The sequence below is a fragment of the Lepisma saccharinum genome, chromosome 1, assembly GCF_977018435.1.
Source record: "Lepisma saccharinum chromosome 1, izLepSacc3.1, whole genome shotgun sequence".
In the NCBI taxonomy this organism is placed as follows: domain Eukaryota; kingdom Metazoa; phylum Arthropoda; class Insecta; order Zygentoma; family Lepismatidae; genus Lepisma; species Lepisma saccharinum.
In genome coordinates this window covers 208372834-208388714 of record NC_139229.1, presented here as the reverse complement: position 1 = coordinate 208388714, position 15881 = coordinate 208372834, and the positions used below count along the sequence as shown (strand labels likewise).

General features: G+C 38.2%; 1 protein-coding gene across 3 annotated transcripts in view; it reads right to left on the bottom strand.

Moving 5' to 3' along the window:
• The window catches only part of LOC145978584 (sphingomyelin synthase-related protein 1-like), a 40167-nt gene that overhangs the window by 23458 nt on the left and 828 nt on the right, over positions 1-15881 (bottom strand). For all 3 annotated transcript variants that reach the window (XM_083111293.1, XM_083111310.1, XM_083111301.1), the window contains exon 2: positions 2033-2207. In XM_083111293.1, the coding sequence (XP_082967419.1) occupies positions 2033-2207 (175 nt within the window). The remainder of the gene's footprint in view (positions 1-2032; positions 2208-15881) is intronic.

Genomic DNA, 15881 nt, shown 5'->3' with positions numbered 1-15881 from the left:
CAAGCGTTCCATCAGGGTGTTTTTAATTTTGCATAGTCTGTTGGATGAAACGTTATTGTCTACATACACCAAAATACCATAACAACTTTGTAAGATTTTGATATCATCCTGAATGTGGAAATGCAAAAAACAAATGCAGATGCTCAACAACAAGGAAGGAAAATTTGTGCATTCTGGCCCTCAAGCAAGAGGATGAGCAGATTTTTCTGCTACCGTTGCTCCAAAGCTATGTGTGGTGAACACCAGTGAAAGTGTTGCTTTGAGTGCACACAAGACTTATAAAAATGTAATTTTGCATTCTTACCATGTTATTCACGAATTTTGGAAGTAAATACCAACTTTTGTAGTAAATAAAATAGTTTTTTTTTTTTGTTTTTTTTTTGCAAAATTTAGGCTGAGTTTTTTAATTCTGAAGAAATCAGTAGTCCAGCAGATGAATGGTTAGCTTTAACGTTTGGTACAGGACACATTAGCTTTCTAGGGTCAAGGCCTTTGAATAGGTTTTGAGTCGAGTCATACATTATCAGTGCACCATTGCTGCTGATATCTGAATCTCCTTTTATAACTGTCAAGCAGCTTTCCCATTTGTCCTCGTGATGCTAGGTCAGCACAAAAATGTTGAGGTTCCTTCTGGGAATCAAACCTTGCACCATTCACACCAACAAGAGGACTGTTCATTTGCTTATGTGGGAACATACCCACTGTCTCAGCTCATGGCTTCCTCATAACATCCATGGATTTAAATACATTGCCTCTCTGTAATATTTATTCCATGCATAGTACATATGTTACCATAGATAACCTAGAAACATACATACCATTGAAAGACTCACAAAGAAAGCCAATTAGAGAAAGAAAAAAAACATCAGAAATAAAGGCACTTTTCAAGAATTCACAAATGTGTATCAGACTGATGAACCAAAATGATATCAAATGCAATCTTTCATAAACAAATGACACCTGGATTTTGAAAATGTAGGTATTCTTGCATTTATTATTTTTTCAAATGTCAATGATATGTGTAATACATATAAAATTAGCATTCTTTGCCAAAAGAAAACTTGGCACATGAAGGTTTTTGGCCCATTTGGGCAGAATAACAATGTATGCTTTGATGGGTCAGAATATTTTATTTATTTTTTTCATGCAAGCAAAGTAGCAACAGTACATACGACAGAGGTTCCCAAAGTGTGCACAGCGGCACCATTGGGGATTGTGGCTGGCTTACAGAGGTACCGTGAAATGTTCCAAATATGTGCTTATTTAGTACTTTTTACACATAAAATGTTTCTGAATTTCAAATATGTTTTTATTTATTAACTTAATGCAAGCAACCAAACCACACTAACTGAGCGTTGTAAGTGTTAGATAGGTCTACATTCTAACTTGGGCGCTGCAGAAAATTCTTGAAAGACTAAGCGAAAAAGTTTGGGAAGCGTTGACATAAGATATGGACAGAAATGTGACCACATCCAGTTTATTTGCCCTTAGAACGAAAACAGCATGACATTCTCTACAGACAAGCACCCCATCCCCAAGATATCTGGAAAGACAACATACGTATAATTCAAATGATGAAATTGTAGCATGAATACATATGGACAAGGGTTGCCGTGAAAGACAGCAGATTAAGTTCCTATGCAAATTATCCTTGTGCTGGGGATGCTTTATAACAATTATCTTAACTGGGGGAAATCATCACTCCAGGTTTCTCCCACTTTAAACACTGCTGTACCCCTGAAGAAAAAAAATCCTGCGGGTGTCCTTTCCTATAGAATGCATATTAAGAACCATAAGTTTCCATGTAGATGATGCAATTTTTATGCATCCCTTGTGCCAGTTCAGCAATCTGCAAATGGTTTACTCTGGTGAAAGACCATTGGTGATATCTGTTAAGTGTGGAAAGAAATTGACATCATGGAATTCAAAATAAATCTACTAAAGGGTGGTTGATTTTATATGAAAAATACTTTACTTTGAGTATTATTATTACTACTATTAATTACAAAGTGCACATTTAAACATAGCCTACCCTAATGTTCAAAGGAGGAAGACGAAGATCTGACTCGGTAAGGACGAGAAGAGCTTTTCCATCAATGCGATGTTCAAAAAAGACATCTACATAGTCTTTATGTCCACGATTCTGTAGCCACTGGCCTACATCCTCTACCATCCACTCCCATACCTGAGGCATCCTCATTTGGGAACTGAAAATATAGAAATATGGCATAAATGTTAACACTTATTTTAAAGTCAAATATTTCAGAAAAGGCACAAGATGTTTTGAGAGACCTACATTGGCTGCATTTATTGATTAAAATGAACATTCTCTGTTGTTGATAACTTGCAGAGATGTGTTATAGCAAAATAATGGATGGTGTTCTATTTATTACATCATGGCATCATTGAGTATTTGACAGGGCTGTAGTTGAGGGTATACAGTGGTATACGTCACCATATATCCTCTGTTTAACCTTACTCATTAGCAAGGAATGGATTTATATGTAGTAAAATGTGCTAAATATGTAAATACATATTTAGTTATTTTCACCAAAATATGGAGATAAATATGGACTTAAAATTGTAAAAATTTTCCTTTTTAATAACATAAGACACTACACGAGCTACATAAAATACAGTACACTTACTAACTAACTCTCTAGCCTTCTAAAACCCAAAGGTTCATGGCTGCAGCAACACAGGCCTTCTATCTGTCCCTATCCTGAGCAAGATCTATATACTGCTTTCCATCCCTACCGATTTCCTTTAGGTCCATCTCAACACTATCCCTCCATCTTCGTCTTGGCCTTCCTACAGGTCTCTTACCATCAGGTTTCCCAACAAGAATCCTGTAAACCTTTCTTTTCTCTCACATTCGTGCCACATGGCCTGCCCACCTAAGTCTTCTTGATTTAATTATTCTAATAATATCTGGACATGAATACAAATTATGTACTTCTAAATTATGTAACCTTCTCCACTCACCTGTCTCCTCATCCATTTTAGGTCCAAATATTTTCCTAAGGATTGTATTTTCAAATACTCTCAATTTATGTTCCTCTTTCAATGTAAGGGACCAAGTTTCACATCCTTATAATAATACAGGCAAAATTACTGTTTTGTATATTTTAACTTTTAATTTCTTAGATATTAAACGAGAAGACAAAAGTTTATGAAGAGAAAAGTAACATGCATTTCCCGAATTAAGCCTGCTTTTCATTTCCTCTTTAATATCATTTTCATTTGTTAGTATTACTCCTAAGTATTTGAATTTGGAAACTGGTTCAAACGAGTTGTTATCAATAATTAAATTTTGATTATTACCTAACACTTGGTTTCAGCCTGTAAGCATATATTTAGTTTTCTCTTTGATAACTTCCAAACCTATCTCTTTAGCTGCTTTGAAAAATATTTTAGCATTATTCTTAATTGTATTTATATCACCACCTAATAAGTCTACATCATCTACATATGCTAACAGTTGAGTCACACCATTTAATTTTAGTCCTCTGTTTGTTTCTTTTACCTTCCCAACTGTGTATTCTAAGGCAAAATTAAAGAGCAATGGAGATAATACATCTCCTTGTTTTAACCCATCATGAATTGTAAATTTGTCAGACATATTAATATCCACACGAATTTTACTTTCTGTTTCACTGGTGCATACTTTTATCATACTAACAAGCTTCTTAGGTATTCCAAACTCTACTAATATATTATACAGGGACGGCGACAGGGGTGGGCAAGCACCCACCCAAAAACTCCTGTGCCCACCCAATCAAATTCAATAAGTACATATATACTTGGGGATATGTGAATGTTTGAATAAATAAGTGTATTCTGGTGTTCATTACATGTACATTTTACTCATTAATATTATCTTTGCTACAAATGTTCACATATCATCATCCCATAAAAAGCTGTCTTAACTTTGTTATTAGAAAGCAAAAGGAATTACTAGAGAACTTGAAACAAAATAAACTGTCATCAATTGAATACTTCTACGATTAGAAGCAGCTAATAGGCTTAGGAGGTGCAAAATTATGCAGGGTATGGTCAAGATGAGATCAGGATTTAGGGTGACCTTGAGGGCTGCAGCTTTGGGCCTTCACTGGGGAAAACTGCTTGGAAAAGTACTGCATAAAGAAAAAAAAAAAGGTACTGGCTGCGGTGGCTCAGTCGGTAACGTGTCTGACTACAATGCTCAAGGTCCCGGGTTCGATCCCCGGCCGGTTCAAATCCGGGAACTTTTCTAACGATGGAAGCGGCCCCTGCGCCCACCCAGCGTCGAATAACATGGGTACCTGGGGGAAACCCTGGGGGGTAAAGGCGGTCAGGGGCATGATGCTGATCACATCACCCCCACTCATGACCGGATCAAGAAAGTGTGGGGCGTTACCCCCACACCCCTTATACGCCTTCATGGCATGGTGCTATGCACAGGGGAGCACTTTACCTTTTTTTTGTTTTTACCTTCGGATGTGATGAAAAAATGTAGAAATACGTACAACTAACCACCCCATGTAGCTTAGCGAAAAGCCATAACTGAAAGTGTGGAGAGGATTGGAGAGGGGTCTTGGTGCTGTAAGCTCCGGGCCTTCACATATATAAATCCTGGCCTGCGCATGATTAAAATAATCTCTAAATGAACAAATAAAAACCCCATCTTAGCGTTGCTTCCTCCAGCAATACAATAAATTATTTCGACTTTTCAATTAGGTCTACATTGAAATTAAAGAAGTGTCTCTTTCTTCATTTCATCACACTTTTTACATACATGTCATCTTCAAATATCAACACTATGTTGCCATTCGTCACCGGACACCCCTCAAAAAGTGCTCGGGATCGTCTGTACATGTCATACAACCTATAAAAGGCATTGCCAGTTGAGAATACACTCATACCAGCTACAGCAGTCAATATGGAACGACACGAACTGAGCGAGGCGGAAAGAGGGATGATCATTGGAGCCCACAGGTTTGGGCATTTGACCCGTGAGATTTCCAACAAATTTCAGATACCCCGGTCGACAGTGAGTGATGCTATCGTGAAGTGCAAGCGAGGGGGAGTCATGACATGCCGACCCAGACCCAGTAAACCGAAAATATTAACAGATCGTGACCGTCGATGCTTCAAACGTGTGGTGAAAAACCGGAAGGCGTCGTTACAGATGGTGGCACAGGAGTTTCGATCGGCTTCCAGTAGTGCTGCAAGTGATTGTACTGTCCGCCGGGAGATCGTCGCACTTGGTTTTCATGATCGCGCAGCAGTTCAAAAAACCGCATATCACAGCCCGCAATGCGACCCGTCGGTTACAGTGGTGCAAGGAACGCCACCATTGGACTCTCGAACAATGGAAATCCATCCTATGGAGTGATGAATCGCGCTACCAGATGTGACGGTCCGATGGACGTGTGTGGGTGTGCCGAATGCCTGGTGAACACTGTTTACAGGACTGTATTGTACCCACAGTGAAATTCGGCAGAGGTGGCATTATGGTGTGGTCCTGCTTTTGGTGGTATGGACTTGGTCCTCTTGTTTTAGTTCGGGGAAACATGAATGCCGATGCATACCAAAAAGTTCTGGACAATTCTGCGCTACCAACATTGTGGGAACATTTCGGTATTGGCCCATATCTGTTTCAGCACGACAATGCTCCATGTCATACGGCAGGCATTATCAACACATGGTTCAAGGACATGGGTGTGCAAAAACTTGATTGGCCAGCCCAAAGCCCAGATATCAACCCCATTGAACACCTTTCGGATGAGTTGGAGCGCCGCTTGAGAGCCAGGCCATAACATCCAAAAAGAAACCACCACTGAGCTGTTCGCCGCTTTGCAGGAGGAATAGGGCAAGATTCCCGTCAACACGTATCGCAAATTGGTGGAAAGTCTTCCTCGAAGGGTTGCGGACATCATTGTGGCGAAAGGTGGCCCTACAGGATACTGATGTGGTGCTGCGACCAGATTAACGTACTGGTATGGGGTCTCCGGTGATGAATGGCAACATAGTGTACGTGGTATACAAACAACAACTTTGTATTAGTTCTACTAATAAATACTAATAAGAAGGAATCACAATAATCACTACAATACCGAGGTGTATAAATTTTGATGCAACAGTTATGTGGGTTTGGAAAAAGCAACAGAATTATTGAATTGATTATGAGTGGCTAATTCTATTTAGAAATCCTAGTTCCACACATAAATTTAGCCTATCAGTTACGTACTCATGCGATTTTTCTTGTGATTAACTTACGTAGAATTAAAAGAAGAAAGGGTTGGTAGGAAAGCTATGTTTTGAGGGCGTCAGAGAACTAATCACGATGAGAATGGTTTAAACTTTAGAAGCATCAGAGGTTCAGCCGAAAAGGTCAACAGAATCTGCAAATGCAGATGAAGTAAAGAAAAAAGGTGTCACAAAGTATCCTTTAGTAAATTTTGTTTGTTTTTAAATCCACTTTTATGCTCAGATAGGCTAATCGGGACTAAACATACCGTTTCAAGTGGAGTCAGAACCAGTGTGCATTGTGCTTCCACCAGGAGAGGGGGTAGTAGAAGCCAGAACCTCTTCATTATAAGGTGATAATGTTATGCCATTGGAGAAAAAAAATATACATAAAGAACTCACAGGAAGCGTGTCATTTTATCACCACAGAAGAATGTGTTCATTTAACACATTGGGGTCTCACGACGGGCATAGCCCGCAGTGCACTTAAAGTCAATGTGGACGAACAACGGGCATAGCCCGTCCTGCTGTATGCAATCGCTTTGCCGATTGAATGACGGGCTATGCTCGTACTTCGTCTCATGCACGTCTTCATTCAAGCCCCTCTGTTGAAATTCCGACCCCTAGGTGACTCATGTGCTATTTTTATCTCACACCTGTGACTGTTTGTTGTCTGGTTGATGTACTGTGCATTGTTTAGAATGGCGTCGTTAGATCCAGACTGCATAGAGGATTTCAACTCAGAGTTTGAAGTTAGCGACGATTTTGATGATGCAGATGAATTTGAAGATTTGGAAGGTAGGTTATATTCGTAATAATTATTGTCGACAATATAAACAGTGTTGCAAACTCTAGTATTTTATGAATGAAGTGAGAAGAGGTAATTTTTTTGGGTCTATTCATCTTGCCTCTTGTTTGATTCTCCTACATGCACTGATGTATTTTTAGTTTTTCCATTTATTATTTTGTATATTGTATGTAAAATGAAAATTTATTTTATTTATTTATTTTATTTATTTATTTGTTTAATTTTTACAGATGACGCAGAACCAACTGATACATCGTCTGGTACTGTCCTGCAGCCACTTTTTCATACAAAAGATAATTACTTGTAATTTGTAATTATTTTTTGTTTGTGTACATAAAAAGTATTCTTATGCAAGATTCAAAAGATGTATTGATAGTTTATGTAGTTAATTATTGAAATTTCCAGATTACGAACTTAAAATATATCTATATTAACATTTGTTACAATGTTGTGCTTTTTTCTTCTTCACAAAACATTGCTGAAAAAAATATTAAAAAACGTCTGAAAATGAAAATAAAATTTAACAAATTTTTGTTCATTGAAAAGAGGAAGTTTTGTAGATTTAAGAAATATGTGGTAAATAAAAACAAATTAAAAATATTCTTTCTATGATTTTTTGAAAAACAACCAAAAACCGCAGACCAGAGGTAACAATGCTGTATTATGAGGCCAGACCCGAATGTGTTAAGAGGGTGTATTGCCAGAGACAAATATTTGAGGCTTTCGGAAAACAACGTTATTGTTCCAAGCATGAAACATTGTGAAATTGAAACTACCGCCTGAACTTTCGAAGGGGGTATGAACTATGAAACTCCACTTTTGGGAGAGCAAGTTGTTCCTGATTCGACTGATTTGTTCTATGTGAAGTCACTTTTCTGCTAATGGCGACGATGAAGTTCAATGGTGATTAAGTGAAAGTGACGAAGGGCGAAAAGAAATACACGCACACACTGAAAATACACCCCCCCCCTAATTATTATTTTGACTGTGGTTCCAGGTGCCAGAGATTCGTTCGCCTGCAAGATTAAAATTTCCAGGGTATACTTCACAGGACAGAGGTTGTCATTTGAGCGCTTTCGAAAAGGTCACGCCATACAACCCAAGTAGTCTGTGAAAAGGAAATGAATTACTGGGTATGGTGATGAATTTCGATGAATTCCTTGTGTCCAAAATCACATTCTACAAAATATAAACTATGTATTTCTTGTTACCTCAGTGCATGTGTTCATCTAACCATACTGTGTTACTTCTCCTGCATGAGTAACAAAGACTAACTTCAGAAAACAAATAGCAACTTAGCAAATAATCTCTTCATTCTCTCTTTTTCATTGTTACTTGATTATTACTTTTGCGTGATGTTTTGTCAAAATAGCCTTTCATAAGACTTGGGATACCTTATACAGAATGAAGAAATAATTGTTTTGCTGTATTTGCCCGCGTGTACATTCTCAATAAGACATTAATTTTATTTTAATATTCAGCGGCTGCGATTAGGAGGAGCAAGGGGGAAAGTTCCCCCGCCACATTTTGCCACTTGGTGCACCCACACTATGGCCTCTTAATGCTAAGACTTTTCTACCAAAAAAGTAAACTGTCCTTGTCCCCAAGTCTTGGCACCCAATCGCCGTTACTGCAAACATTCATTCAGATAATTTGTCAGTTGCAATAACCTTGTAAGCCACGAAAAGTGATCTTAACCCTCAAGATTCAGTCAGAAACTCATATGATGAAAATAAAATGATCAGGAATATGCGTTTAAATTACGAGAAAGTAATTTTATTCTGCACCATTGTCTACCATCACACTTTCTATCACTGTCACCAGATATATAAAATTGAGTATCTGCCTTGTATATTTTGCACTTGAAGGACAAAATGTGGTGCAACCGATTCATATTTATTTCACTACATTGACATGAATGAAAGAATGTGATTAGAACGTATGGCTGCGCAGACACAAAAACTTCCTTGAAATAATTGTGTCCATTGGAGACAAAGAAGTGGAACAAGATGCAAGAATAGATTAGAAAAGAAAGAGGAAATATCGTAACGTGTGTGTGTGTCTGTGTGATTGTGCAACTTAAGAGAAACATTTGAAGAATGGAACAAGAGAAAGTGAAAGGGAGAAAGAGGTAACAAGCTGAGAAAGATATAAGAAGGCATTAAAGAGTAAAAAAGAAAAGATGAAAAGTAAAGGGAAAAGAAGTGTAGGGAAATTGGTAGTGTAAGAGAGGAGGGCAGAGGCATGGTGTGCATGTAGCCGCTGTTACCACAGGTAACACCAGAATATAAAGAATTGAAGAACCTGACTTAAAATATTATTACGTACATAAACTGGTAATATTGTCGTAAAGTAAACAATGCAGACTGACATTTTTTCTGACACCGGCAAAAGCGAAGAGGAGGACTGATCCGGTACCCTCTTCAGGCAACATGAGGAAAGGGCCCTGAGCCCACCCAAGGAAGACTTTCCGTCGCAGCAAAGACTGTTACAGCGGGAGGAGGAGGTGGGTTATTGGCATGACTGTTTAGCCGCCGCAGTTGCCGGTGATCCTTACCGGGTACAGATCAGTGTTGCCATATTCAATTGACAGAAAAGAGCTAAGTCGCCTAATCGGATCTATCTTACTCTGACGTTGTCCAGTCACACTGGGGAACGATAGCGCAGTGGTAGCGTCGCCGCCTTGTAATCAAGGGATCCCGGGTTTGATACCCGGTGGAGGCACAAGTGTTTCGGATCCCACTTTAAACTGTCCCGATTAACATTACTGTGCATGAGTGGACTTAAATCGCCAAATCAAAATTTTAAAACAAATCACACTGGGGGAAAAGCAAACTACCAAGTGATATTTTGCATTTACTCTAAATATCAGCGATTACGAAAGTCCTCTTTGTCCTTCTTCGACATCATGGACGAGAAGGAGAGGAGAGGGATGGGTATGGGCAAGGGGACCGCGGTCCTTCTAAAAGTGTCAACCTAAAATTCTATATTTCACACATATAATATTATTTCGGTTACAGGAATTTGTGATAATTGTTGAAAGGGCCGATTGAGATTGACATACGTTGTGCGATAATTGCAGATTGAAGCAATGTTTTTGAGGTGGTAGAACTGTTTTTGGGTGAAAACATTACTTACAAGAATAATTTCCCGATTGTTATCTTAGCATGCTCTGAAGTGTCAGGTGTCGCAGGTTCGAATCCTCAGCAAGAAATGGTTATTTCAATGTTTGTTGTTATTATTTTTACTTACATAATTATAAAAATGAATAATTACATACACAAAGATATAATAATTTCATTTCAATAATTCACCATGCATCCTCATCGTCACGATTATCCTATAAAGCGAAAGCCTTGAAGGTAACAAGAGACGTAAAATATACGAAATAGTAGTGGTGTCAGAAATGTGATTTCAGTGGATTTAGCAAAACATGGAACTGGGAGTAGTTAGGAAACAGATGAAGACTACATCTACTCTACATACGTCTTATTTGAAACGAAAAGTTTCACGATTTGGGCAAATCTGGTTTCAAAAGAACTAAGATGGTAACAGTAGTAGAACTGGACTTCTTGCCGGTTCCGAAGGAAATATTGGGGAAGGGCAGATGCTGAGAGGGGAGGGGGCAAGGAGGGTGCTTCACGTGTTACAAAAGTAAACAACGGTTTGTGGGAGGGACTGTGCAGTGCGAGTTTTGTGAGTGGTGTCTTTCGTCTTTATGTTGTTTTCAGGCATTGTGAACTAATTAACAAGGGGAATGGAGCTTGCTCCGAGTTCCGAGGTGGCGGGTTCAACCTATCTCAACAGTGTGTGTAATTGTGCGATAGAAGATATTTTGAAGCAATCTTTCGGTTCGTTCTTTTGCAGAAAAAAGCGAAATTGTGGTGAAAGGGAGGCAAAAGCCTATTTTGAACAATTAAAAAACCAAGTCCTCTGCTGGATATGACAGACATTTCAATGTTTCGTGGTATAACGACTATCTGTGATTATGTGGATGTGCACAGTTGTCGAAACTGTTTTGTTGGCCATGTACTCTATTTTCGGGTGAAAAAAAAGTGTGGAATTCAGCTGTGGATAACATGGACCATGACCATGACGAACCCAAAAATTCAAATTCAAATGAAAAACTTCACTTTATGACAGCATCATAGAACTTTTTGATTTGATTTGATTGATTTTGCTTCACTTGTGCCACTTTTGGCTAATTTGCAAAGATGGGGATGAGAATTGATATGATGAAATTGATGAATAGACATCACAAACGTCCATGCCCAAGCCAGGATTCGATAGATTGATTTGGTGTTTTAAGTCCACTTTATGCACAGTAAGGCTAATCGGGACTGGACCTACAGTTTAAAGGGGGATCCGAACCACTTGTGCCACCACCAGGTATCGAACCCGGGACCCCTTGATTACTAGGCAACAACGAAGCCAGGATTCGAACCCGGGACCACAGCATCATATAACTATTTTCAAAGAAGAGTCGTCAGATTGATCTGCTCTATAAGTAGCTTTCGATGTTTCTGTAAGTATCAAATTATGTATTATTGTGTCAACAACCAATGTTTGCGATTTCACTTCAGTCCTTATGTCAACATTTTTTTTCCTGATTAATAACTTTACCAAAATCTAGTATTGAATTGCAGACGTACCAGATTAATATTATATGAACTACTTGGAAGACATGGGGGGGGCATGAGGTGGGGAGGTGCCCAAGTCTTACAGCTCCTCCCTTAAATGTCCTACTGATAACCGGTAACACTTTTAAAAATCCCACGCCACGCCACTGGAGGAGGGGATACATATACATATATTATATACGTACATATATGTCATACATATATATGGCCTTACATTTATACCTGCCCACCCTGATCTATCAATATACAGCTTCTGCCCACCTGGTGAAAAATTTCTGGTGCCACCCCTGATATTATATAATTTATCTCTTTTGACTTAATCATATGCTTTTTTAGAATCAATGAATAGCTGATGGTCATTTTGATTATATTCCCAGTTTCTCAAGTGTCTGTCTGATGTGAAAAATTTGATCTGTTACGTTTAAATCCACATTGATAATAAACCTATAATTTCATTAGCATATGGGGTTAGTCTTGTTAAAAGAATGTTAGATAATATTTTATATGTTGTTGAGAGTAGAGAAATTCCACGGTAATTATTGCAGTTCATTTTATCACCTTTTTTAAACACAGGAACAATTATGGATTCTTTCCACTGTTGAGGGATTTCTTCTTTATTCCATATTAAACAAATTTATGAATTTGACATATTAACGAATTTCCGCCATATTTAATTAACTCAGCTGGTATTAAATCAATGCCAGGTGCTTTATTATTCTTTAGCCTTTTAATAGAATCTTTAACTTCAGTCAAGTTAGGTTCTGGAACTAAAGGTTCTGCTGTGTGTACTTCATTTACTTCTGATTTATCTCCTACATGAACATTTAAAAGGTCATTAAAGTAGTTCTTCCAACTATTTAAAATATCACTTGGATCAGCCAAAAATCACAGTTTTTATCTTTTATCAAGTTTACTTTAGGTTGCTAAATATTGACATTAATTGTAAAACAATTATTGACTTACATTGACATTAATTGTAAAACAACACAAAATGTGTTTTACTTTTCTGTTTCCAAAACAATGAATAACAACATTTTGTTGAAGTGTTTGAATGTGAATTTCTTTCTGTTGTCTCTTAAGATGTATTTATAAAACTGCTTCAATATCTCAAAAACTACCATGCTTCAAATTACGGTAATTCAAGAGTCTGTGCAAAACATTCTAGTAACAAGTGTGTTGACATAGCCTATTGTAAGAGTCACTTTGGAGTGTTTTCAAGTAGACAGATAGAAACAGCTCCAGAAGAAAGATCTATTGATCAATGTACATAGTATCAAAGTTATTAACAAACTGACAGTTCACAAAGGAATATCACAAAAAAAATGTACAAGCTGTACCATAGCTTATAAAATACTACTGGTGCCTTTAAATTTAAATACAATCATAATAATAAGCATTTCATTTCTTTTTTTTAATAAGGGAAATTTTCTCTTTTGTACTATGCTTCTTTCATACCTATGCAGATATCATCATCAGTACTCTAGCATCAATGGCATTTTTGTAAAGTTAAATGATTTCACCCTTATATTTAATGAAAACATAACCCAAAATTAATGCAAAATATGGTCTTCACTTAACGATTCACGAAATTTAACAGATACCATGACCCAAGTTCTGTTTGTTTTATTGCAATTTCATCATACTACAAATGCAATTTTATAGTGGTACCACAAGCAAAGAAACCTGCACAGACCTGCAACTCCTGTGACCCGTTCTCCCGCATGGAGAGAGTGGACCATGCTTCCTTATGGCCCGAGCTGAACGGAAGAAGGGTAAGCTGCGTGGGGACTTTTCGACCAAGGTTTTTTTCCTTGTGGTCTCTTTATAACATGATTCGATGGTAACAGTTCGTTACATCGGTGACACATTTCTTCATTTTTACAGAAGAAACTACTTACGGAAATGAGTGTCTCTAAGGTTTCCAACATTTCTCGAGGTATTTTCTTCCATCATCTATTATTTTTCAAGAGAAATATCTCACCGACGCACAATTCCCATTGTTTACATTTGCCTCCGTTACCTAAACTGGATGCAGCACACATTTCATGATGTAACACCCGGTCAGTGTTTCCAACCCCTTTTTTTCACTATGCTTGCCTAACCTAACCTTATCGGAAATGGTTCGTGGGGCTATCCGTCAGCTACCCGGGCTATCCATCAACTACCCATGCATAATGTACAATTTCCACCATTGACAAACACGATAGTAGGTATTTTTCAGTGAAGAAGGTTGGAAACGCTGCATACCCACAACTTAAGTCAAGATGTGACCACCATATTGTGTGATATGGAAGCGAGGAAAGGCATCAAAGAAATCACTCTGTATGTGCAAAATTGTGTTTGTTTTCATGTAAAAAGCATAATGGCACCTTGAACTATGTTCCGCAATACACAATTGGTAAGTACGAACCATGCAAAACACAAAATGTCAGATTTTAATGTGTCTCCGATATAACGAACTGTTACCGATTCGATTTTGATTTACTTCTGTCAACACATACTGCGGAGTTTTAGCGATTACTTAAGATTTTGTTCAATATATGCTTTCGCAGTTAGGTTAGGCAGGCCAGGTTTGGTTCTCTTAGCATTAAAATAAAGTTCCTAAATGCATTCTATTAAGGTTCTGATTTATTTCTACCGGTACATTAATGGTACTAGTTTACTATCCTTTGGACACATTTATTTCTATTTACAGAAGAAACTACTTACCGTAATAAGTTCCTGTAGCATTGTCAAACATCGGGAAGGTGTTTTGTGTGATGTTTCATAGCTGAAATTCATGTTGTTCATTGAAAATTAATTCTCCGATGGAGAATAGCATTTGGCACGTACACCATCACGTATTGTGACTGTAACATGACGCGTCGTGATTGTGTTTTGTTCATTGGGTATCCAGTGTTTCAAACTGTCTGCGTTTGCAACGAGAGTTAGAAGGATGGCGTGTCGCTAGCCCCACGAACCATTGGCGCGTGGTTAGGTTAGTTCGGTTAGGTTAGGCAAACATAGTTAAAATTTGGTGTCGTGTTAGTATCAGGATCTAGAAATTGGAAATAATTGCGAACCATTGACGCTAGCCCCACGAACCATTGGCGCTAGCCCTACGAACCATTGATGCTAGCACCACGAACCATTGGCGCTAGCCCCACGAACCATTGGCGCTAGCCCCACGAACCATTGACGCTAGCCCCACGAACCATTGATGCTAGCCCCATGAACCATTGGTGCTAGCCCTACGAACCATTGGCACTAGCCCCACGAACCATTGGCGCGTGGTTAGGTTAGTTTGGTTACGTTAGGCAAACATAGTTAAAATTTGGTGTCGTGGTAGTATCAGGAATATATATATATTTGGTTGTGAAACAAAAAAAAAATGCGAAAATAGACAGTTTCCATTCCGAAAACTAACGCCTTATTTTCGCTTATTTTGCAATTTCTAGATGTTCTACACCTTCAGGAATGTTCCGCGAAGCAGATACGTAAGTGCGAATGTCAAAAATTGACGAAACGAAAAAATTAGAGGTGTCCGAAGGATAGTAAATTTTTACCATGCTTTTTACACGAAAATAACATCGATTTTTCACATTACGAGTAATTCTTTTGGTTCCTTTCTTCCATTGCGGAACATACAATATGGCGCGCACAGCTGTGGATCAACGCACGTTGTGCTTGTGTTTTGTAGATTTGGAGTAGGTATGTAGTGTTTCAACCTTCTTAACTGAAAAATACCTACTTTAGTGTTCATTATGTCATCACAAACCATTGACGGATAGCCCCAAAAAACATTCATGATAGCCCCACGAACCATTGACGGATAGCCCCAAAAACAATTCACGATAGCCCCACAGACCATTTCTGGCAAGGTTAGGTTAGGTTGGGTTAGGTAAGCATAGTTAAAAAAAAATGGCACATTTGGAAACTCTGGCGAGACCGCGTGACTTTCGACGCTCGTGCCATCTGCAGGTACATAATGGAAACAACAGCATAACCTTGTCGCTTTGCACAAAATGCAAGTTTGTTATATCAAAAGTGCTTATTTCTTGTTGTGCAGCATTCTACGGTGAGGAAATACCTCCACGAACTTTCAAAATGCTACAGAAACTCATTTCCGTAAGTAGTTTCTTCTGTAAAAATGAAGAAATGTGTCTCCGATATAACAGACATTTAAAAAAATCATAAAAGAATCTGAACCGTTACCGATACCA